This window comes from Seriola aureovittata, chromosome 21 (assembly GCF_021018895.1).
Source record: "Seriola aureovittata isolate HTS-2021-v1 ecotype China chromosome 21, ASM2101889v1, whole genome shotgun sequence".
NCBI lineage: Eukaryota > Metazoa > Chordata > Actinopteri > Carangiformes > Carangidae > Seriola > Seriola aureovittata.
Genome location: NC_079384.1, coordinates 2,556,364 through 2,580,495, shown reverse-complemented (window position 1 = coordinate 2,580,495; position 24,132 = coordinate 2,556,364). Strand labels below are relative to the sequence as shown.

Genomic DNA, 24,132 nt, shown 5'->3' with positions numbered 1-24,132 from the left:
TTGTCTATTGTATTGTGTTAGGGAGCTTTGCAGCTTTTATTATTGCAGAGTGCGGAGCTAAGGTACGGATAATAGCTCATAGGAGACTCATTAGTCCCCCCCCTCTTCCAACCACACGTGCACGAGCGCACGCCCACACACACACACATCCTTCATGTTCCATTTGGCTTACCCCTGCCATTATCCCGCAGCAGATGTGACCCCGCCATAAAACCGCTGCATTGTCCTGTGAGTGTGAAGAGATCCGCATGTCTCTACAGCAGAGACTCGGTTCACTGACCTGAGATCTGCTGCTGTTTCACCTGCAGGTATTACAGGACAGGTGTGTGACGACAGACTAGTTTCCTCTTAGACTGAATGAAAAGGAGATGAACTAATAAACATGCATCTCTAACAGCCTCTCTGTCAATAAAGCTCAGCGTTTCTATCTCATTAACTTCAATTTATTGATCAGTTCCCATCAGACTGATTCATTTGAAGCAGGAGAATTCAGATCACGTGATCAGAATAAAACGTCATTTGTGATCAGCTCTTTAACCCTCGCTCCTCTCAGCTGTTCAGTACAGTAGTGAAATCAAACTCACCAGTTTGTTGCCGCCTCTGTAGGTCTGTTCACCAAGTGATGATGTCATCGCTGTCAGGAACCACACCTGTCCAGGTGAGTCCAGGAAATCAGTGGCAGAATAAGCCACAAAAGATTTTTCATAAGCAGTTTTATTCCAGTGAAGCAGAGTCTGATGATGATGTCATTCTATTGTAATTATTACATTAGTTACTTGTTGTAGCCTAATAATTAAATCAGGTGAGTCATTAATGAGTCACATTTAAGTGACGTAACAACTTCTACCAAACACCTGCGTCCTGACTGAAGCGTGTAGAAAAGACTTTTTATGTTTGAATACACGTCAGCAAAAACTCTGTGGAGCTGCAGCACGAAAACACACCACACATTTTTATTTTTGTATGTTTTGTTATTTTAGATATATTAGTTATAATTAAAAAAAAAATTTTTTTACATCCATAAACAAAGATGTGAAATCTGAAAAATATCTGTTTGATCTTAGAAAAAATGATGTTGATTGTTGAGAGTGAAGTTGTTACTAATAATGGACGTCATCGCTGAGCGTCACATTTTAAAAACTGAAAGAAGAAAAACATTCGATGTCAGTGCTGAAGAAAAAACAACAAATAAAAAAAACTGATAAATGTGTTAAACCCAGTGACTCAGACTGAAGAGTCTCTTCCCTCCATGTCAGACCTTTATGAGGTGGAACCACATCTCCACAAAGACATTATAAACCGATGAACGGCTATAAGTCGACGTCTCTTTCTTCTTTTTATTTCCTGGTTATTTTATTCTCCGACCTCCTTCCACGCATCACGAGGCGAGGTCATCGGAGGAGGTTGTGTTTTTTTTTTGTTTTTTTTTTTGTCTGCGGTCGCCGGGCAGATCGTTGTGTGATGAAGTGGTCGTCTATAAAAGCGTGACCTCGGGGTCAGGGCCGCAGCCCAGGCGGTGATTCATTATCCCACACAGGGGGCCACAGCAGGCTGATTAATACACTGCAGCATCACAATCAAGAAATCAATAGGTTTATTTTTTAAATATGAGTCACTTCCTGTTATTCTGATCATGTTTTGTGACTTTACCTGTTCCTCTGCTTTAACACAGTGTGATCTGTAGAAACCAACATATTTGTCATCAGCCTCACAGTCAGGTTGCTGCCCCCCCCCCCCCCTCTGACTGACAGTCTAATTAGAGTTAAAGTAATGGTGTAAGTAATCAGGGCTAAATTACAGCCATAAGTCACCGGGCAGAGCCTTATACCTGCGAGCCAATCACAGTCACAAACTAATGAAGCGCTGACCTCACCATCCATTTCAGGCGTAAGGACCTGCAGTAACGGCTCTCTGCACCGCAGGCCGTGCTGAAGTGGTTTCTGTGCTGCTCTTAAAGGCTCAGTCCGCCAAATCACAACAAAACACATTTTCCCTGGAGGCCCTGAACCACACACATCCACCGAGAGAAAATGTGTTTTATTTTTTTCCCTTTGTGAACTGAGACCTTTAAAAACAGATCGGCCACTAAAGACAAATGTCAGGATGTTTTTATTTCTATCAGTCCAGTTTGATACGACCTACTCTGAAGTGGCGCAGTTAGGTGTGACAGATTATTACAAATATTAGCGACCAGTAACGTCGGGTCAGGTGTCAGTGCTGACGTCGCCATGTCAACATGAGTCCTTTAATAACGGCTCCACAACAGATTCTGACAAAGACTCATTTTCACTACTGTCACATTAAAAGAGGCAAAGATTGTCTGATGTGACTATTTTGAATTTACATGACACAGGTGGGGAATGAATGTAGTACAGGAACAGATTTAATGTTGAGATGATACATCTACATTTAAATCCAGACCATAATAATATGTGCTGCTCTAACTGAGCAGACATTGGTCCACAACAAGACCAAGTAAATGTCTTCATGACTCTGAACTGAATATGAGGCCAACAGATGATTTACTGTAATTATATTAAATATCCTGCAATTAAGTGACGTGTGGAAAATATCACGAAATTAACAAACGCCGTTCAGGCCCCGCGTCAGAGCAGTAGGTCTAATGGCGGCTACTTCCGGTCTGGTTGTGGGTTGTTGGACTCGGAAAACCGGTCGGACCGCATTTCAGCCGGATCTCTGGGCCCAGACCCGGCCGAGTCTTTCTCCAGAATAATGTGAATAACAGCAGAAGAAGAAAAGTAAAGTGGGGAACAAACAAACGTAGAAACATTTCGTACCTGTGACAGTTTCGGAAATCGGACGAACAGGAAACGGGGAGTGGAGGGAAAAACCAGAGGTGCGCACATCTGTCTGCTTTAATGGTCTGCGCACATACGGGCATTTGGCCGAAAGGCGCCAACTTTGCTTTAAATACGGAAACTTCCCCCAGGCTTTATATCCGGTCTGCACGAAGAAATCTACTGCCCGGTACCGGAGGTGAGTCCGACAGAGTCGGAGGCTTTGAATTTACTTTCTCGTTGTGCGAGAAAATGTTAATTTCTTGATGCTTCATGTGAAGAGTGACACGTTCACTGGCCTGAGTGTAAAACAGACAAACACAAACTAAATATCAGTCAAAGGGAAACCATGATTGTAGTTTATATTCTGAGCAAACATTTATAGTAATTACTGTAAAAGTATGAAGTTATTCCTGAGTCACAGTGGGACTTTTTGTTCACAGACAAATTCATTTCACAAACACACAAATTATATTTTGAAGATTTTTTTTTTTTTTTTAGCAAATAATACTGTAACCTGAGCAAAGTAAAATCTATTCTGTGCTCAATTAATTTGTTTCTCTGTTTGCTATTATCCACAATATCAATGTGTGTCAATTCTCTGAGAAGCTGCTTAGACAAAACTGAATACTTCACACAAATATACTGGTACTAAGCTCTTCCACATACTTGCATACTATCAGGCATATACTGCACATACATGTATACACACAGTTACGCATGTGTAAGGCAGCAGGCTCAATAAGCCAGTTGCGATATAATGTGCACCCTAATGTGTTACACCTGTGTCTTGTACCTGCTCTCCTCCTGTGAATTTCCCTGGTGTTTTCATTGGTTTATAGTTTTTGGTGTTTTTTTTCCCTTTGTTCTTAAATAAATCGTTGAACTGAACCAACCCTGTTCCACAGAGTCTGTATTTGGGTTCTTAGTACCTGACAGCTCTGACTCTGACTGACGACCAGCGTCTCTGCTTTCTGGGAAACTATGAGGTCATGTGATGAGTGAGATCATCAGTGTGATGCACGTGCACACACACACACACACACACGTGGGGTTAAAAGCATACTAGATCAATGTCAGGACTTGTTTTCTTCCATAAACTGCAAAAAATAAAAATTAGAAAAATGATCGCAGGACTAACAGGTGGAAAATATTTAATATATGGATTAAAAAACCCAGAATTGTGCAGATCTGGATTTGAATCAGGTGGTTGGAGAAGGCTGTTCCTCACTGCTGTTGTGAGATGGTTTTTTGTGTTTGTCAGTCTGACAGTCTCAGTGTGTGATCCGGTGACAGCTGACAGGTGGCCGCCAGCCTGCACCAACATGTTATTTACATTTTCTTTTCATATGAAAGAATCACAAGCGTCCTCTCATGATCTAAACTATCCTGTTAAATCCTGTTTTTCACTTTTTCACACATATATCTCTCTCTTGTTTTATATTCTCATGGTTTCATGGACAGAAATGTTTCCCCTCTCGCCATCTTGATACAAATTAAGTCATTCTCATACCTGCCGCAGAGCATGATGGGAGGTTGATTGCTTAATTGCACCTGCATTCGTTATGTTGCTCCACTCATTAATTCAGCTTTTTCCATTAATTTGAGTTACATAACTTGACATTGTTTTGTGAACAGTTTCACCGCCGCAGCTTCTGTGCTATTAAAGTGCCTCTGGTTATGTTTTAAACTCTCTTAACCTCTGCTGTGATTCATATTAACACACATGAAAACTGGGTCTGAAGCTCATCTGCTCTTACCTGCTGATTGAGAAACCTGGATCAGGCGCAGACGTTAGCGTAGTTAGCATCTTTCATTTGTTTGTGTTGTTTGTTAGCTTGTAACTGACAGCGGCTGACAGCGTTAGTGGTTGTGCTAATGCTAACTCTCTCTCTCTTTACTGACAAGGTCTCAGTTTTATTGGTGTAACTTCACCTTAGTCTCAGGTGTTAATACATGATGTAGTAGTGGCCTTTTACAGTCCACACTTCCCTTGATCTCCTGCTCCTGCAGGGTCACTGAGTCCTGCCAGAGCCACACCCAGATCAGAGGCCTGCACCTCCTGCTCCCCCTGCACCTCCTCCACCTGTCATTGATCCACACACTGGCCAAGACACCACACAGTGCCCTGATGAAGTGTGTGTGTGTGTGTGTGTGTGTGTGTGTGTGTGTGTGTGTGTGTGTGTGTGTGTGTGTGTGTGTGTGTGTGTGTGTGTGTGTGTGTGTGTGTGTGTGTGTGTGTGTGTGTGTGTGTGAGAGAGAGAGAGCGAGCGCACTCACACCTTTTCATGTGTACAGGCTCCTGGTTTTAATGATCAAGCTGCCTCTTTGACCTCTCCAGGTCGAAGCTGCACTGAGGTTGTTTGCTTGTAAAATCCAGGTCCTGCTGATCTGCTGAAGTGTTGGACTGTGATCAGGTTTTAGGTGTGAGCTTTACAGACCTGCAGTAAATTATCATTCACTTCTCACTGAGAATATGGGATGAAAACGAGATTAGTTTCACTTTTCCATGAAGGATCAGACATCAGCTGGTTGTTTTTCTCCGTCATCCTTACTTATATTTATTTATGACAGTCAATAACTCTGTCACAGTTCTGTTGTCAGATTTTCATGTAAAGTGAAAGGAGTTACTTCAGATGTCCAGGTGAGGTAACTTCTTCAAATGTGGCACAAACATTCACTTCAACTGAAGGACGAACTGAGTGGTCAAAGGTCAAAGGTCACTGTGACCTCACAAAACACGTTTTTGGCCATAGCTCTCAAAGTCATTCACTAATTATGACACAACTTAACTAAAATGTCTATAAGGATGAAAATGAAGTGATGAGGTTTCATATCCAACAGGTCAAAGGTCAACTTCACTGTGACATCGTAACGTTCTGCAGAAACTCTTCTGTCCATTAGAGGAGATTGTGACTGTGTTTCATGTAACTCGACTGGTTGGTGGAAGAAACAACGAGGACGTGATTGTAGTTGAACAGTTGAGCATTTAACAGTGTAATCCTCGGGCTCTCTGTCAGTGTTGTTTGCCTCCATATTATTTTCTTTAGCGGCACGTGATGGATCTTGGGATAGGTTGGACTGTGAAGGATCCACCTGTTGGAGAGTTCTTGGAGAAACTCCGGTGTAAACACAATCCTTTAGACGTGGCTGGTCGACAGTCTGTATGACCCGGTTTGTTTAAAGCTTACTGAGGCCTTTAACCTGTTTACCTCACTGCACCTTGATTTTTCCAGTGCCTTGCTCAGAGGTTGTGGTTTGTCGTGTCTCATCCAGAGCTCAAGAAGAGTTAGCGGGGTTTAAAGGGCGTGCTAGGCTGACCCTAATCTGCCCTAATGCTTTCCTGCTGGTGCCAACACCACTATCAGTGCGGCTGCATCTCCACAGCGCAGCAGAGTTGGGCTAATCAGCTGAGCTCTTTAAGTTACAGGATTAACACAGTTGAAGGGATGAAGGCTTTTTTACGAGGAAGGATGGACGACATTCACAGCTCACACAGCGGGTGACGAGCCCGCAGGTGCTGCACCGCTCGGTGGATCTGAACGGTATAATAATGAAGTGTAACTGCAGAGCGCCTCTCCCCGGGACTGAGTGTTGGTATTGACCTGTCTGCAGTCAGCCGGAGCATGAACACCTCACACTCCTTATTGATTCGGCCTTTAGGAGAACCAGCAGCGTGATGGTTTTCTTCTCTACAGTTTTCTGCTGTTAAAATCTAATATTACTCTCAGGCAAGAGTAATCGTACCCACATGCATGAATGCTCACACATGCAGCCGATGGCACCCGACCTCACTGAGTTGTACTGGCTTGCCGGCACATGTGCACGGACAACTGTGGCGTTCGGCGTCCGATCCATACGTACACTGTAGATCATTGTTCATGTATTCTGTGCGTGTGCATTACAAATTAAATCAAAATGGCAAAATCCATGCAAGAAGAAGAGGAGCTGTAGAGGTGAGAGTAGCGGCGGGTCTCCTCCCACAGCCCCTCTTCGAACTTTTACATTTTCGAAACTTTTCGAATTTCAAACGTTCTCCAGCTCATGCTTAATCTGTGCCTTCGTAGCGTGGTGACCGTGTGGACGTGACAAATCAGCGGGTACGTGGACGTCTGCACCAGAGCCTTGTGTATGCCTAATGATGATGATGACGTTAACGCGGACCCTCGCAGGAGTAAATAAGCAGCAGACACAAGAAGTGAATGTCCTGGCGCTCAGAGGCAGAGAGAGATAAAGTGCGTGAGTGCGTAGGAGAGCGAGGGGGACAGATCAGGAGAAAGAGATTAAGACTACCTGCTGGAAAGCCTGTCCTCATTTCCACAGGCTTCCAGACACATCTGCTAGCATTGTTTAACATCCCCATTGTAAAAGGAGACGGATTATTGCTCCCCTTGGTCTCTGAGAGGGGGGGGGGCTGTGTAACGACATGGACGTTATCCCAGATAAATCTGTTATCCGGGGTTTGTGCAGGGATATCTCTGCAAGGGGATTAAAGACAGAGAGGGAGAGAGTAGAGCAATATGGGAGTAATCCCATCCAGCTTCCTGTTTCACCTTTCATCAAACCTGCTGTCATGGAGAGAACCACCTCTCTTCAAAGCGTTTGTGACGTTCACCAGCTCATTTTAAGGTTCAGAGACGTTCCTGACTCCTGATCAGTGGAGCTGCAGTTTGGTTTTCTCACTCTGCAACATTAACCCTAAACACAGGTTTCCCACTCGTCCTGGAAAACCTGGAAAACTGTTTTCCAGTCATGAAAAACACAAGGAAAGTGAGAGAAAAAGATAAAATGTCCTGGAAAATTATTTCAACATTCTCTTATTTTTGGGCAAAGTTATGATCAGGATGATGTTGACGTTCAAATGGTGGGTTAGTTTATTAGCGACATTATCCTTTAAATGTACGTGAGTCACTGTTTTTATGAGGTTTATAGATGAACTTTAAAATGTTTACTAATGGGTTAGCATGTGTGCTTCAGTTGCTTGCTAGCTTGTTTAGCCTGTAGCTAAAGGTTTATGATTAAACTGTGACGGAGCAAAGGTTTCATATGTGAGTTGGATAATAAGAAATGTGAAATGGAGTCAAAACGATGGATGGGGCCCAACTGTACGTTAGCCAAACACCAGCTAACGGAACTTTTTCACTTTGCTAGCATCTTTGTTAGCGTCAGTTCAAACCCAATTTTCAGGTAAAACAGACCGTAATATAACATGAGATGTTGAAGCGGTAGCTCACAGTGGGTGTGGTTAACCTCGTTAGTGACGTCACTTCCTGTTAATAGTAAAGGGGCTAAAGTCTGATAAACTGCGGCAGTAAATAATCTGAGCTAATTCAACTGTGAATCTACGTTTAGCTAAAGTTCAGTCTAGATTTGTCAGGAGGGAAAAGTGTAAGTTACTATTTAGTTATTGATGTTCAGGCAGCAGGTTAATATAATTTATAAGGAAAAAGTGAGTCAGGTCATAAATTAATTAAGTTTTATTTACTTAGCACTTGCTGTGACAAAGTTCTTGTGATCAATTTGTCATAATTTTAATTCTAATTTATTCTAATTATTATTCAGTCTTAATTAATTAAACATTTGAGAGATGATTAAATAGCAAAGTATAGACTGCACTTATTTTAAATCAGACTTCCACACATAGGAACATATTGGTGTATTGTGTGATTCCTGTTTGTCGTATGAGCGACATCATCACTGAAAATGATCTATAGAAAAGAGTGGTAACCCTGAAACAGCCCTCATGGATTTCTCAAGGCTGTCTGCTTTTATTTGATTACAATAAAAAAAAAAAGAAAAGGATATTGTTTTGGATATAAAGTGATTTAACTGTCTGATTTCTCTTCTTACTCATTCATTTATTTTCCTCCAGTGACCCGATAGTTTTCCATCTGACTGTGTTTTTATAGAACTGAATATTAGCCCATATTTACATGTTAGATCACAGAAGTGGGTTATGTTTAATCAAGATTCATCATGCATGGCTGAACTATAGTGTTCCCTCTGCATATCCTAACACTAGATTAGCCCCCCCCCACCCCACCCACACACACCCTTTGACCTCTAATCTCAAACAGGATTACACCCCTAATGTGTTCCAATCAAACCCAGACACCGGGGGTTCCTCCTACCGGGTCTGATGAGGGGAATATTTGGAGTCACTGTGAAATCCACTCATGTCAGGATGTTGGATGATTAATTTCTTTTCAGGCTGAAACAGGATTTTTGAAAATAGATAAATAAATAAATAAAATTACCTCATCTGAATCATTTTGTCTCTCAGCTCTTTGTTCTGACGCTCTGATGTTGTAACAGCTCCAGGCGTTAGTCAATACTCAATAGTCCATTCAATGTCACCCCCACGTCCACATTTCAACCCAAATATGCTCTCTCTCGCTCTCGCTCTCTTCGCTCTCTCTCTCTCTCTCTCTCTCTCTCTCTCGCTCTGATTGACTTTCCTTTTTCTTAAAAACCGTTTTAAGTCCTGGTCTCGACAGGAAGTGGCACAGCATCTACTCGCAGGAGGAATGCTGTCCATCAGTGTCACGATCTGCATCTTTGGATTCTTGTTTTATTTTAAAATGCCTCCCTTGTGCATCTGTTGTTGGTTTTTACTTCCTGTCTCTGTTTTTTTCCCCCCCACCTCTGTGTGTAGATGTGTCCCAGCTGTACCCACCCTTAATGTTGCGTCACAAAGCGTGGCTTTTGTCACCTAGCAACCTTGACAATACATAACTTAAGGTTAAGGTTAATAGATAAGGTTTTAAGGCCCTTTGGTTTTAACTGTTGTTGTTAAGCTGTTGAACTGAAATCCTCAGGCTCACTGTTGGTGTTGACATATTATATTCATCACCTGTGCAATGCATCTTGGGATAGGTTGGGCCACAAAGGATTCACCTGTTGGAGTCTCCGTTGTGCAGGAAAAGAAGGACATGTCTGTCATGGTTTGACATGGACTTTGTGTTTGTTTGGACATTTGTTTAATTTCCTGTTTTATTTTGTATTACTTCCCTTGTGTGTCTCGTGGTTATTTTACTTCCTGTCTTGTTGATTATCTGCCACGCCCTAATGTGTTCAGTTACCCTCTCCTCCCCTGTGTCTGTTTAGTCTCTGTGCTCCCCTTCGTCTTCGTCAGTTCGTCCTTTACTCCCGTGCTCCTTGTGTTTTTGGATTTCCTGGTTTTTTTCGTTCCTGTGCCTTACTTTCAGTTTTTCCTCCTTTGTTTGGACTTTCAGAAATTTTGGTTGATGTGGTTGATCATCAGTAAAGTCATTTCACTCCACCTTCCAGTTTTTGTGTTTGTCTGGATTTGGGTCCAGTTAAAACCCAACACAGTTGTGACGCAATCAGTCTTCAAAGGCAACCTCCTGAAATCCTTAAACCTTGAGACTCGATTCATTCGATAAAGAGTTTTATTGAAAAGACTAAAAAAGCTCTCTAAGCTAATGAAGTTACTACTTTGCTAATCTTGTTAGCTTGGCTGTCAATGGACCACTGACTCCTGTTTGTTTCCTCTGCTGTGGAGCAGTTTATACTTGAAGAGAGGAAGGAAAATAAAAGTTTAAGATATAAAAGCTTATTTTCCACTTTGTACACACAGACTCCGATGGCTTCCTATTGGTCAGAGCCGCAAATTCACAGGTTGACACAAAAATGAATGTGGTTTTACTTTGTAATTGATGTTTTTATTCAGTGTAACAATTAAAATCAACATTTCTGACTTGATGTGATGAAGAATTTTAATTTTAGCCTCTTTTAATTACAATAAAGAACAGACTGATACTCATTCAAGGGTTTTTCTGTTTTGCTCTCGACACCCAACGACTCCTCATTATACAGTAAAAATAATCCTGTGTTTTAAAGAGGTTAAGCATGAAGGACAGTTTTGCTGTGTGTGTGTGTGTGTGTGTGTGTGTGTGTGTGTGTGTGTGTGTGTGTGTGTGTGTCTATAGGGAGTGTATTCCCACTGAGACAGAAGTCGACTGAGCTGTAACATATGCTGCCCCCATCTAATGGACACACACTGCTCACTTGTGTGTGTGAACACAATGAACAGACTCACAAACAGAACTACAGACAAGATGGAAGATGATCTGGAACCGAAATCATGAAATTCGACTTTTCCTATTATCCAGATTAATTGATTGATTAATTAAAGTAGTCTATGTTGTTTTTTGTCTCCAGGCGGAAAATGAAAAATGTGGGGGCATCAAGTTAGAAAGAAGTGAAGTCACCAGACCTCTGTTGCCCTCTCCTCTTTGCTACATTAGCCACAACTAGCATAACACATCTCTGTCCACACTGTTGGCTGTCAGGTTGCTTTGTGGGTAATATGGCCCCAGATTTTGAGAGGGAAGAATATGTGGATGAAGCGGACAGAAGTCCATTATAAAGCCATTGATGTGGTATTCATGCACTAGACTGGTCCACTGTTAATGGTGTTTTGGGTAAAATAATCAGCCAAAAACACATCCAATGAAGACGTTACAGCCTCAGTATGTGTTACACGGTTTTCCAGCCAGTTTGAAGATGTGACCAGTTGATGAATCTTTTTTCCTGTAGTGTGTTGAGTGTGTGAAACATGTTGAAATGTCCCTTTAAACCTGCTGAACACCGGCTCAGTGAATGAGAGCACATGCACGCAGCTGAGACCACATTCTGTGCTCCATTATAAAGTTGGGTCCCAGTAACAGAGATTAGACAGCAGTCCACGTGCCCCCCCCCCCCCCCCCCCATCCCCAAATCCAGAATAACCCGTCCTGCCTGCAGGGGCAGCACTGACCCAGCCAGCCAATCAAAGGCCAGAGTTCCACCAGCATAAAAACAACTGTTACCAGCCGCTCTTTTCATAACCAGTGATCCGAGACCTGTTAGCGGCCATGTAAGAGACACACGCACACACTCATGCATACGCACACACATGCGCACACACACACACACACACACACACACACACACACTGGACCTTTTAGTGAGTACATAAAGAGACATGCTGTCAGCCCTGTGCAACAGAACAAAAGTCTGCTTAACAGGCAATTAGGATTCCTGCTTCTGTCTATGTTAATGTCCATGCATGCCTTCCCTTTTTCTCCATATGCCTCACATTTCCACTCTAACCCCCCCCTCTCCCACCTATGTGCCCCCGTGCACCCCCTGAACTGGACCTCCATCAAGCCTGTTTACAATGTCAGCTCCTGCTAGAACCAGAGACAAAGAGTCCAGAGGAGACTGGACACCAAAACAGTTTCAACAGAGTGCGAATTATACAGTGACAATCAAGGAGGTCAACTTTTTCTCTAGGGCGAAAGGGAACCCAGTAAAGTGCTTACAGTCCTCTCAGTATCATGCTTCATTTACTAAAACTGTCACATAAATGTAGTGGAGTAGAAAGTATAATATGTCCCTCTGAAATGTAGGAGCGGAAGTATATAGTAGCATCAAATGGAAATAAGGTAAAGTACAAGTACCTCAAAATTGTACTTAAGCAAAGTACATAGAGTAAATGTACTTAATTATTTTCCAGCACTGCTAATATAATCACTGAGCCTTCAGCACACATGTATTTTAATATTGTTCAATGACCCAACAAGTAAAACTCCTGAATTCCTGAGTGAAAACAAAGATGGTGTCTGTTATAGAAGTTAATATCAAAAATATAACAAATACACAAAGACTATTAACATGAAATAATAAATTCTATGTTGATGTGAAAACGTGTCTCTGCAACGACTAATCCTCCATCGTCTCACTGCTCATGACTGAGCACCAGTGTTTGCTAACATTAGATCATACATGACATTTTATATTGGTGATGAAATGACAAGCTAACACTGGAAATGAAAGGGCGTGCTATCAGCTAGCTAACATTAGTTAGCTTAACTGTAACTTCAGGCTAAAGCTAGAAACTAGCTAACATTAGTGATCATCTGTTGATACTTGACAACGTCTAATTCAGAAATTCTGAGGGTAAGAAAGTAAAGACCAGGTCTAAACTTAGTATCAGTGTCTGTCTGGACTGTGTGTGGTCAAAGTGCGAAACTGAGGACGTATAGTTGAAAACGTTTGTGGAGCTGATGCAGATCTACAATTTGTGATTGAGCACTACATTTCAGTGAGCATGTATGTGTGGGTGTGTTATGTGAGGTTATCAGAGGTCATCCAGAGGTCACTGACATGGTCCTCTGCAGGTGGACGACCACACTGAAGCTGAAGTTTCTTCTTCATTGTGAAGTGAAGGCCTGAGAGACTCAGTTTCCCACGTTGATGTTTTCTTTCCTTTCACAGAAAAATCCAATCAAGTTCTGTGAAAAGCTTCGGCGTCTCCTCGGGCCTCGCTGGGTCAGGGTACGGTGGCCCAGGGGGCCAAGAAGGTGAGGAGCTGAGCCAGGGTCAAGGCATCCAGTGATGGCAGGCTTTAGAAATCCCTGCTCGCCCCATGCCCCTTCTGTTTCATTAGAGACCCCCCCCCTCCCATTACCACCCCCCTCTGATTTGGATGAGGAGCAGGGAGTGTGTGTGTGTGTGTGTGTGTGTGTGTGTGTGTGTGTGTGTGTGTGAGGGTGGGGGTGGGTGGCTGAACGTGTGTGTGAAGTTTATTTGCTTGTGTGTTCTTCCATCAGCCAGTCCGGACTCCAGTGACGAAGCTCCTGCTCTTCTTCCTCTAATGACCCACTAATTGCACCGTGTCAATATTGTTGCATTTAGATTCCCATAGCTCTCATGTAATATGCACAGAAACATAAACACTGGGATCCTGTTGACTGACACTGTTTGTGTTACTCTGCAGTTCAGTTTAAATCTGTGAACATGCAGCTTGTCACATTTAGTCTCTGCTGTGGAGTGTGCCCGTCGCTTTTATTACTGTGCAATAAAGAATCAGAGATAAACTAGATTAAAATCTTTATTTTATTTTTTTGTTCATGTATACGGAAGCCTGGAGTGGCCATAGAAAGAAAACCTAAAATTTTGAGGCCACATTTTACCACATGGAGTCTCAAAACGCTGCTGCGTGGCATTAGATACGATTCGTTCCCAAGTATTTATTAACTCGTTCCCATGTTCTCGTTCATTTGTGCACATGAGATAAGTGTATATACAGAGAGTGAACAAGACACACTGGCCTTTCTCCATGAAGCACTGCAGTCGAGCCAGCCGGCCCTAAATCTGCAGTGCACCCATATTCTGACCTTTACGGTAAATGCATTGAAACAGCCGGAGTCAGCTGAGCTGCAGGGTTAATGTCATTGTTCTCGAAACCTCGGAAAAACCTCCAGAGAAAGCGAGTAAGTAGACTTTGAGTTGAGTCTTTGTGTTAAATAAAATAAGAAATATTATTGTTATATATTATATGTTTTCACACACTGACAATTGTTCCTTAATAAAACACAGTAACAGACGCAGATTACAGACGTCTTTGTTAAATAAAAACATAAAGGTCTTTGTGCACATGATCAAAGACGGACTCGGTTATTTACAGGACGGTAATAAAACCCAACACATCAGACCAGAGCCTGACGTTAAACACTGAGTTACCACCCGATACATCCACCGATAATAACAGACAATCAATACAGAGACTCGAGCTTTATTAACATCTGATCAATAAGTTCTCTGACAGTCTGACATTCAAACACGGAGCTGTTACTATAACTCCCAAAAAAAAACAAACGATGATTTGTGCATGTTATCAAATTAATCCAAATCTGTCCTCAGCACAGAGACGCTGGACTCCTGCTGCACATGGAGGATTTCTCCTGGTCCAGCTGTAAGGCTTATTCCCTGTAGTTCACCCTGTTTTAAATCTCTCTGACATCCGCTGGTACAATAATTATATGTGCGGTCCCTCTTGGTTTGAGGGTTATGAGAAACATTATAATGCTTTTCTGTCCCATAGCAAGAAAAATTGAAGGATTAAACATTAAAAGTCTCTAATCTGTAACAGCCAGCGGAGCCTGATTCATGTGGAGACTGTGAGAAAGAGTTTCTGAGGTGAAGGGAAATGAGAGGCTGGAAGATCTGAGATTAAGGCAAACTTTCCCTTTAAGATTAAATATGTGTAATCTTCAAACCAAACAGGACCGCGGGATTAGGAGGACTTCTACCACATATGATAAAACCCCTTGTCAAGATGACGTGTGATGCAGAGATTATGCCTTTAAAGAATAGTTTCATCCTGCAGAGTCACGCTGACAGGTCGCTCTGTCTAAATACTTCGGTTTCAGGAGGTGTTTTGAGGATGCAATAGATTTGAACTTTTGAACGAGCAGATCGTTGTCATATTACTATGGTGGGTCCAGGTGGGCGGGGCTTGGTGACTGCTTTGTTGTGACATCACAAAGTTCCAGAAGTCCTGACGGCTGGTTTTAAGGCTCAGTTTCTGAATACAGGCTGTGTGCATTTCTCTGTGGACTGAGGCTTTGATACTTTCACAGTATTAATATAGAAGCTAGAGCTGATCTATAATCACACTACATATTTATACTATACGGAGCTTTAAACCACAAGCGTTGCCTGATCAACAACCAGTGTAATATTTTAAATGAACAAAAATCACTTACAATACAAAAATAAATCGCATATAATTATTACAGTTTCGCTTTTTATAGAAAAAACAAATTTAAAAACAATTTTACTCAAATAAATAATATTAATGATAAATAATAAAATGCACACAGCAAAAAGAAAATACTTTTATATTCTTTATTCTTTATTTCTAATTACTGCAAGAGCTGAAACGACTCAACAAGGCAGGCAGGTATTTGGTTTTCAGTGAAAGAGTCATCAGATTTACACATTTAACAGACATGCACAGGGTAAATAAAAATAAGTAAATGAAACATTGCTTCTATGCAATGTTACTACAACTTATTCATGAGTGATGGCCGCTGGAACAAAGCTCTTTATACCGTTTTGTTCTGCACTTTAGGGACTATATGAAGAAGTAAGAAGCTGAAATTCACTGCAATAAATATCTGCGCTGAAATGAAACAGCTTTTTATGTGACCCCTGACGCTGTGGGGGCCGAACCAGCCATTAATTCTACCTGTGCCTCAGGGCAGCCATGTTTACAAGACCAATTTATTTGCTAAACATCCCTGAGAAAAGGGATTAAATATAAAACTCCATGTGTTTTTCAAGATGTTGTTGTTGTTTGTGATCAGGGAGAAAACCTTCACCATTTATGAAAAGACCAGTGTGAGCTGATCATGTTCCGGTTCATGTGTGAACCCTGTGTGTCTCTACAGTTTCACCACAGGGCAGAACCAAACACCCAGAGAAACAACAGATGGACACAGAGACACAGCACTGTGCAGACATTACTGTAATACTCATTGGAGCAATAACGTCCGGCTATCAACCAATATTTTAAAGTAAGAGCCGGCCCCTCTGGTGCTGTATCTGAAAGCTCAGGGAATCATTACCATGGCCTCCGCATAACCTCCATAAGTCAGGTTAGTGTCAATAAGCTGGGCTTTAAAAATTGATAAGGGTGATCACCTCGCTCATGGAAAGACAATTTCTGAGCAGCAGACGTCCCAGTGAGGGGATTCTCATGTATAAGTCATTCAGGATGCATTACTCTGAATATCGCTTCAGGACCATCATCTTCCTCCTGTTTGGGCCTTATCTAAATATTGCTCACCAGAGAGCGCAGGCAGATGATGGAGGGAAACTATTAGGCTGAGATCATTCACCGATATTACTGCACAACTCCACACGCTCCTGTCTGATTCACCTTTCAGCAGGAATAAATCTGACGGCGTCACGGCCGATTTCATACAACACGCTGCCCCGGAAATCTTGTTAAACAATTATTCATCGGCGGGTTCACCTCCATCTTACGCCATGAAACATACATGATGTGGCAGTTCTGTGTGACATATGTAAATGCGTCCGATCAAAATGCCAATTTGCAGAGTCCAGCTGAGTGCGCTGAAGAAGTCCTTCCTGTCTGACATGAGGAAATGTCACAAGGCTGATTTTATTCACGTCAACATTAGAGGCACATTCCTGTCCAGAGGCCCTGCACACAAAAGACGCTCAACTCCCCAGAGGAGAGTGACCTGGAGGACAGAGCCACGCATACCAGCTGGACTTGACGCCAATATTCCCTCCACACACACACACACACACACACACACACACACACACACACCACACACACACACACACACACACACACACACACACACGGCTCCGACCAGCCACTCTGAATTTATTTCTCATTTACATCACAATTGTCACACAAAGGGCTTTTGTCACAGAGCTGGACGTTGTGCATGACATTTTATTTTATTTTTTATACGTGTTGTTTGATGCACTGAGCAATCACCAAATAGAATATACATCATGTTCAGAGCTGATGATCCCACCACGGTAATCCTCACCACATAATACCAGGCTGCAGCTCTGTCCTCCGGCCCTGAAGTGATGAGAGTAATAAATCTATGAGTGACACGTAGCTGGACGTGTTAACATGTGTGAACGTCACAGCTCCTGAACAAGCTCTTTGTCCATATCTGTATATATATTATTAATATCATACGGATATATGTGTGTAATTATTGCAACGTTAGAGGAGAAGTGAGGTCAAAGGTCATCATTTCATGTTTATTCATCACACTTTTTCATAACTGACTGATTCATTCATATTTCAGCAGAACAAACACTGGGACTCTTTCCCTCAGATAAACAGCTGATTGTGACAGGAAGTCGCCAAAGGTTAAACTCATCAGCGTCTCAACCCACAGTCGTTAATAACTAAACACTGCTGCCACCTGCAGGACACACACAGAAAGACATCCGCTGCTGAACCACACTCCAGTGTGTATTACAGTCATACATATATATATATATATATATATATATATATATGAATTATATTTTTAACTTTTATTTATTTATTTCATTTATTTTTCATTTTTATTTTTCTACATTATCATTTTATTATTATTCCATCTTATTTTACATTCATGTTTTTATCTTCTTCTTTTTCATGTAAAACACTTGGTTCATGTAATTTCTTTTATGTAAAGTTGCATTTATTGTATGAAAGGTGCAACACAAATAAAGTTATTATAATAATAATTATTATTATCATCATCATTATTATTGGTAATGATAATAATGACAGAATATAGAATACATTCAGACTGACTCTCTGACTGATTAAAATCTACCTTTAGAATAGTCAGAGTTTTGTTCTGTTCTCGTCCATAAGAAGAAATAATGAGATTCTTTATTTTCAAGTAAAAGTTATAAAACCACAGTGGAAAATTTTCACTTTAGTGGTTATTATTGATCAGTATTAACAGACGAATATTCAATTATTAATTAAATTGCCATAAACAAACTGCCACATGTTGAACCAGGAGGCTTCAGGCTCCCTGAGGGTCGTCCAACTTTGTCAAACACTATCACAGATCTAATATTTCCAATCATCTCCTGCTTTATTTCACGTCTGTCTGATTCCCTCTGAACTTCCAGCTTCTCTCCTACATCTGCTCGGTCAGCACCGAGTCCTTCACTCCAGCAGCCAGCACAGCGAAGAGGAAGGGGGGGCAGAAGGAGCGGAGGCAGAGAGCCACCCGGGGGATGGGGTGGGCCAGCACAACCTCCTTCCTCTTTCTGTTCACCGTCTGCAGAATCTCATTGGCCAGGACGGACGGGCGCACGCCGTGGGTCAGCTGACTGGCGATAACTGTGGAGGGAACGGACACGTGTAGATTTAAAAAAGGATCATTTGAACATTATAAAAACAGTTTGTCTGTTTCCTCTGCACCAACGCCACCAAGTGGTTGTACTCACATGCAGCCAGGGCGTTTGTCTTGGGGGCGGGCTCTCCAGCAGCCAGGGGGTGGTGGGAGGCGTCGATGAAGGTGTGACTGATGGTGCTGACGACGATCCCATACTCCTCCACCTCAGCCCGCAGGCAGTCGAAGAAGGCCTGCGCCGCGTGCTTCGACGCCGCGTCTGACAAACACACAACACAGAAGCAGGTGTGACTCGCCCCCAGAGTCTCAGTCTCATTCCAGACATTACAGAGGACACGGTGTGTCTACGTGTTTCTGTCATGTCACTTCCTGTCTGTAACTCCAACACTGTGAGAACAGAGCTTCAGGTGTGAAACCACCAAGAAAATGAGAGCTGAAGGGAACAGTGAGCATCGTTTCACAGAGAGAAAATACAGAGCAAAAGAAGCTAAAAAATATACAAGAGGAAGTTTCTTGTATTAACAACATATGTTGGTATTGTGTAGTCATGTCAGAGTTTCTTGCATTAACATCTACTGTAGTACAGTTTTTAGCTCCGCTGGTTCGATGCTGTAAGAGACGAGACCGGAGACTTTGGGTGAGGACTCACATGAGCTTCTGAAGGGGACGGCCAGTCGGCCCTGGATGCTGTTCACCAGCAAAATGTGCCCCGACCTTCTTGAGATCATTGTCGGAAGAACACCTGCCACAGTGTTTGGACACATTACCATTTAGAGTTCAATCATAACAGCATTGATACTGTATTGATTATCTCCGGGATGTCCGGCCCACCTTTGGCCAAAGCGCTGGGGCCGAAGTAGTTGACGTCCATGATGTTTCTGTCCATTTCCAGGGAGACGCTCTGTATGGGCGCCTTCAGCTTCATGCTGCTGTTACAGATCAGCAGGTCCACGCAGCCGTAACACTCCAGCACCTCGGACACCACGTCCTCCATGCTGTCCATGTCACTGAAGTCCAGGATCACCAGTTTGGGGGCAAAAGTCTGGACAGACACAAGACACAAGAGACACAAGACTGTTACTGTTACTGTTACTTTACTGTGCGTGGAAACATCATAAATCCTCATAAATATGCTTTTTCCAGATTAAAAAATATCTCTACATTTGTGGGAAATGAATTTACTCAAGACCCAGTGTCCCATGTAATAATGAGGCAAGTGTTTTGTTCCTGGGTGTCGGTGCTGACCACGAACCACAAGAACATTTAGTTCAAGTCACGACCTTTGTTTCATGTCATTCCACATATTTCTGCCCTCTCATTTCCTGTCCTCTCTAATAACGGCTTTATAATTAAGCCTGCTAAAAATATACAAAAGTTTCTTGTATTAACAACATATGTTGGTATTGTGTAATCATGTCAAGGCTTCTTGCATTAACAAGATAAGATGATAAAAGATGTGTTAAAGCTGAATCATTAAGTTTGTAGTGATGACAGGAAAAATATATCATTATAATATAAAAATCTATTTTAATAACATATAATCCACTGCTGTTGCCCAGAACTGAAAATATCAGGCGCATGGTTTCATATTAATGTCTTTTGTTTAAGGTTAAGGTTTTAAATCACCACGACTGTTATCTTTTACTTCCACAACCTGCCCATCACTGGAGGCCTCTGCCCAGGTACCGCAGGTGAAAATTAGCTTTTAGCTTAGCTATGTCTGCTACAGTAAACGTGTCGTGCATTGTCCTGTTAAAGCGACAATAAATAAATAAATGTGCTACACATGCTGCCCTGAGGACAACGTCAATGGGAAACATATTTTCCATTTCCATAATCTGTGTCACCGACAACTCAACATCAATATGAGTGAGTCCATATCTTTGTAAACTGGGTGATGTTGTTATCTACTGTCTGTTTTTCTCCGGGAGACATCTGTTCTGGTCTGTGTGCAGAGGCTTGATGGAGGACAGTGTGTTGTCAGAGAGGATATCCTGCCATTGTGTCGATCGGAGGACGACATGGTGAAGTGGGAGGAGGCCACGGAGCGGAGGACTGTGATAAATACAAGGACAGAACCTGCTGATCTCCTGCTTTAACTTTAAACCCACTTCATCATGTCGCCGTCATGTGTTAATTCCTAATGGCTATTGGAGGGCTCTAAAATAAGAACTGTTATCATACTGCTTAGTTTCCAGTGTGTATTAATAGACATGATAATGTGTACCGGAGCAAACAGTGAAGAGTGATGGTGTTAGTTTGGAGGTGTTTTCTCAGAGTCTGGCGTGTTTATGATGAAACTGATGCACCATTTTGATTGATCTAATCTCCTCACCTCTCTGGGGTCAGCGTCACTGGTCAGAGAGTCGTACAGAGACTCCAGTTTATCCCAGTTAGTCCCACCCAGGATCAGCCTGGCACCGCCCTTATGGAAGAGATGGGCACACTCTGAACAGACCAACAGAGAGGAAACGTGTTATGTGCTTTTTTTTACTGAGAGTTAAAGTTGTACATTAAATACAAAGCTACAGCTGTTAGCCGATTAGCTTACATCAATTTAAAGACACTCAACTCCCCATTAACCTACAAACTGTCAATTTTACACTTTGGTTTTTGAGTGAGCTTTAGAGGAGCTGGAAGGCAGTTTGACATATAGCCAGGCTAGCTATTTCCCGGTTTCCAGGTTTGTATGCTAACCTAAGCTAACTGGTTGCTAACTGGCTGCATCTACATATATTACAGCTACTGTATGAGAGTGGTATTGATCTACTTATCGAACTCTCAACAAAACATGAGAATCATATTTCCCAAAATATCAAGGTTTTACTTTAAACATGAAGCTAAGATTAGCATACATGCTAAAACCTGTGTGAAACAGCTAATATGGCTTCACTCAAAGGTAACAAAATCTTTGTGCTAGCTCCTCTAAATCTAACTAATTACCAGGTTATATCAACAGATTGTAGATAAAAAGGTTATATCTTGTTTTGTGGGGTTATGTGTCACACTTCAGTCTTTGTATTTGTGTTTTAACAAGACTGATACCTCTCCACTGTCTGTACGCTAAATATGAAGCTAGAGCATAGACTGTGTATAGAAAGCTAGAGCCAGGAGGCAATTAGCTTAGCCTAGCATAAAGATTAGAAATAGGCAGGGAATATTATCCTGGCTCTATCCAAAGTTACAGAAACAATCCAGCACCAGCACCTCTAAACGCTCACTAAGACATTACTTACAGTAAAGTTTTTACATTTTGGACAGAGCTAAGCTAGCTGTTTCCCCCTGCTGTCTTTCTTTATGCTAAGATATGCTAACAGCCTCTTTACCTCAGCTTCATATTCTGCATGTTATCAATCTACTATATCGAATAAGTGTATTTCCTAAAAATTCATAACTATTGCCTTATAACTGTCCATCAAAGCAACATGCTCGTAGAATTTCAGTCATGGCAAATTGAAATTGGAAAGATGCAAAACCGCCAACCATAACTCAGCGGGTCAGTGTGGTGTATAATAAGAGATCTGAATCACATCATTGCCTCCCAGGTTTAAAAGTCTGGTGAAATTTCATGGAATCTGCTTTTCATACAATCTGCTGACAGACAGGTGAAAACAAAAACCTCCATGCTAATGAAATAAGGTTAAATATTAAAAACACATGTAGGATTATTTACCAGTCCCCACCCCGGACACAGCGTCCGTGATCACCACCACTTTGTTTCGCACCAAGGACTTGGACATGAACCGTATGACCTCATTGTAGATGTAGTACACCCCCGCTGCCACGACTATCAGCAGGGGCAACACCACCACAAAGGGCAGGGCCATGATCTGTAGAGGGGAGAGCACAGAGTCAGAACAGACCTACAGTCCTGATTCAGAAGAACCAGGATCAGGGTTTAGGTCTCCAAAGGTGTCGGTAACTAATACAAACAAAAAAACATGTGGATGTGACAGTAATTACTGACCTCATCTCAGTTATCTGAATGCTGATAATCCACTCTCTATGTATTTCCCTTTATCTACGACTCCTCTTTGTGTTTGGTATTGATTCAATCATGGAGACCAATAATGGCTGGTGGTTTTTTATCAGGTCTCAGCCTATCAGTGTATTTCATGGAAACAGTAAGAGTCCCTACTGTTGTGTAAATTCATAGGATGTCAGCAGATATCTGTCCAAGTTAATCATGTGTGTGAGATAGTACCTTCCCCTCAGGCTGTGAGACAATACTTCTCTCTATCATGTGTCTCTTCCTGTTTACAGTGGGAAGAGTGAAATCTGAGTAATATGTAAGTCAGCCTTCAACATCTGGAGCTACTGGTTCTGCATTGTGAAGTAACAGTTTGACATTTTGTGGCATAAATCTAGAAGATTGATAAACTACCACTATCACACTTGAGCCAGCAGCCAGTTAGCTTAGCTTAGCGTACAGACTGAAAACAGAAAACAGGCTCTGTCCAAAGGTTTTATGTTATTTCTTGTTTTCACTTTTACACTGTTTTTTTATATATTAAACTGTGGACCGACGTGCCTGATGAGCTTAGATTTGTAAATCAGTATCTTATTTTAAATCGCTTCTAAAAACATTTATTTCACACCTCTTTTAAATATTTCACATATTTTTACATGTCTCATGCTTTTATTTTTTATTTTGTATTATTATATGTATGCATATGTTTATTATTATTATTATTATTATTATTATTATTATTATTATTGTTGTTGTTATTATTATTATTATTATCATTATGAGTGGATTTTTTTCCCCTTGGACAGTTGCTTCCAGTTTTTTGTGCTAAGCTCAGCTAACTAGCTGCTACCACCTTCTTCATATTTCCTGGACAGATTCCTGTTTTCCTCGTCTAAATATCAGCAATAAGTGAGTTTCCAAAACATGTCAAATAGCTGTTGTACAGTGGACAATATGAGCTGATTCCTGACTGACACACCAACATGTCAGATCTGTACCTGTGTCTGTTTTTACTGTGACAAACTGCAGCTTTCCGCTCTGACTGTGTTAAACTCCCTGGGGTCAGACTTTGTATTCGGTGGCCTTGCTAACACACTTACCATGTAAAGTGAGTTAGAGAAGAACAGCTAAATATATTCTGGCCGTGCAGTGGCCACAGAATGCCTGCACTATGTCACCTCCAGGATATTGTCATAGGATACCCCGAGGGGGGGCAAAGGGGAGGCTCACACTTATAAGCTACTTGTCCAGGTTTATATGGGAAAACACATTGAGATAAACGTTAATCCACATTAAAGCCAGTATTTATGATGACATATGAGCCCCAGCTCCCAGCTCAGCGCTGTGTCTGAGCTGACGCATGATTGAGTTAGTCGACTTGTGAAAGACACGTCTACAGTAGCCACACAACAGACACACACACACACACACACACACACACACACACACTTGTAATCTGTGTTATTCTTGGTTCACTTACAGCACGGAGCAGGAGCTAATCCTTCAGCAGGACTGACTGTTGTTCTCTCTGGGTTTAGTTAGGTAACAGGGCTCTTCTCTCTTGCCTCCGTGTCCTCAGTCCATTCATACAGCTCTCCTCCTCTGTCTGTCTGTGTGTCTGACCCACTGCTGTCCACTGTAACCTGCTGCT

The 24,132-nt window shown here is 41.9% G+C and overlaps 1 protein-coding gene across 1 annotated transcript; it reads right to left on the bottom strand.

Annotated features, from left to right (window-relative positions):
* Positions 1-17,387: 17,387 nt before the first annotated feature.
* dhrs7cb (dehydrogenase/reductase (SDR family) member 7Cb) lies at positions 17,388-24,126 on the bottom strand. Its single transcript, XM_056365418.1, has 7 exons — positions 23,962-24,126; positions 22,185-22,341; positions 20,847-20,959; positions 19,343-19,553; positions 19,161-19,253; positions 18,606-18,770; positions 17,388-18,498 (listed from the first exon to the last, which is right to left on the bottom strand). The coding sequence occupies exons 2-7, from the start codon at positions 22,336-22,338 to the stop codon at positions 18,293-18,295; spliced, it is 942 nt and encodes a 313-aa protein (XP_056221393.1). The 5' UTR covers positions 22,339-22,341; positions 23,962-24,126; the 3' UTR covers positions 17,388-18,292.
* Between the last annotated feature and the right edge of the window lie 6 nt (positions 24,127-24,132).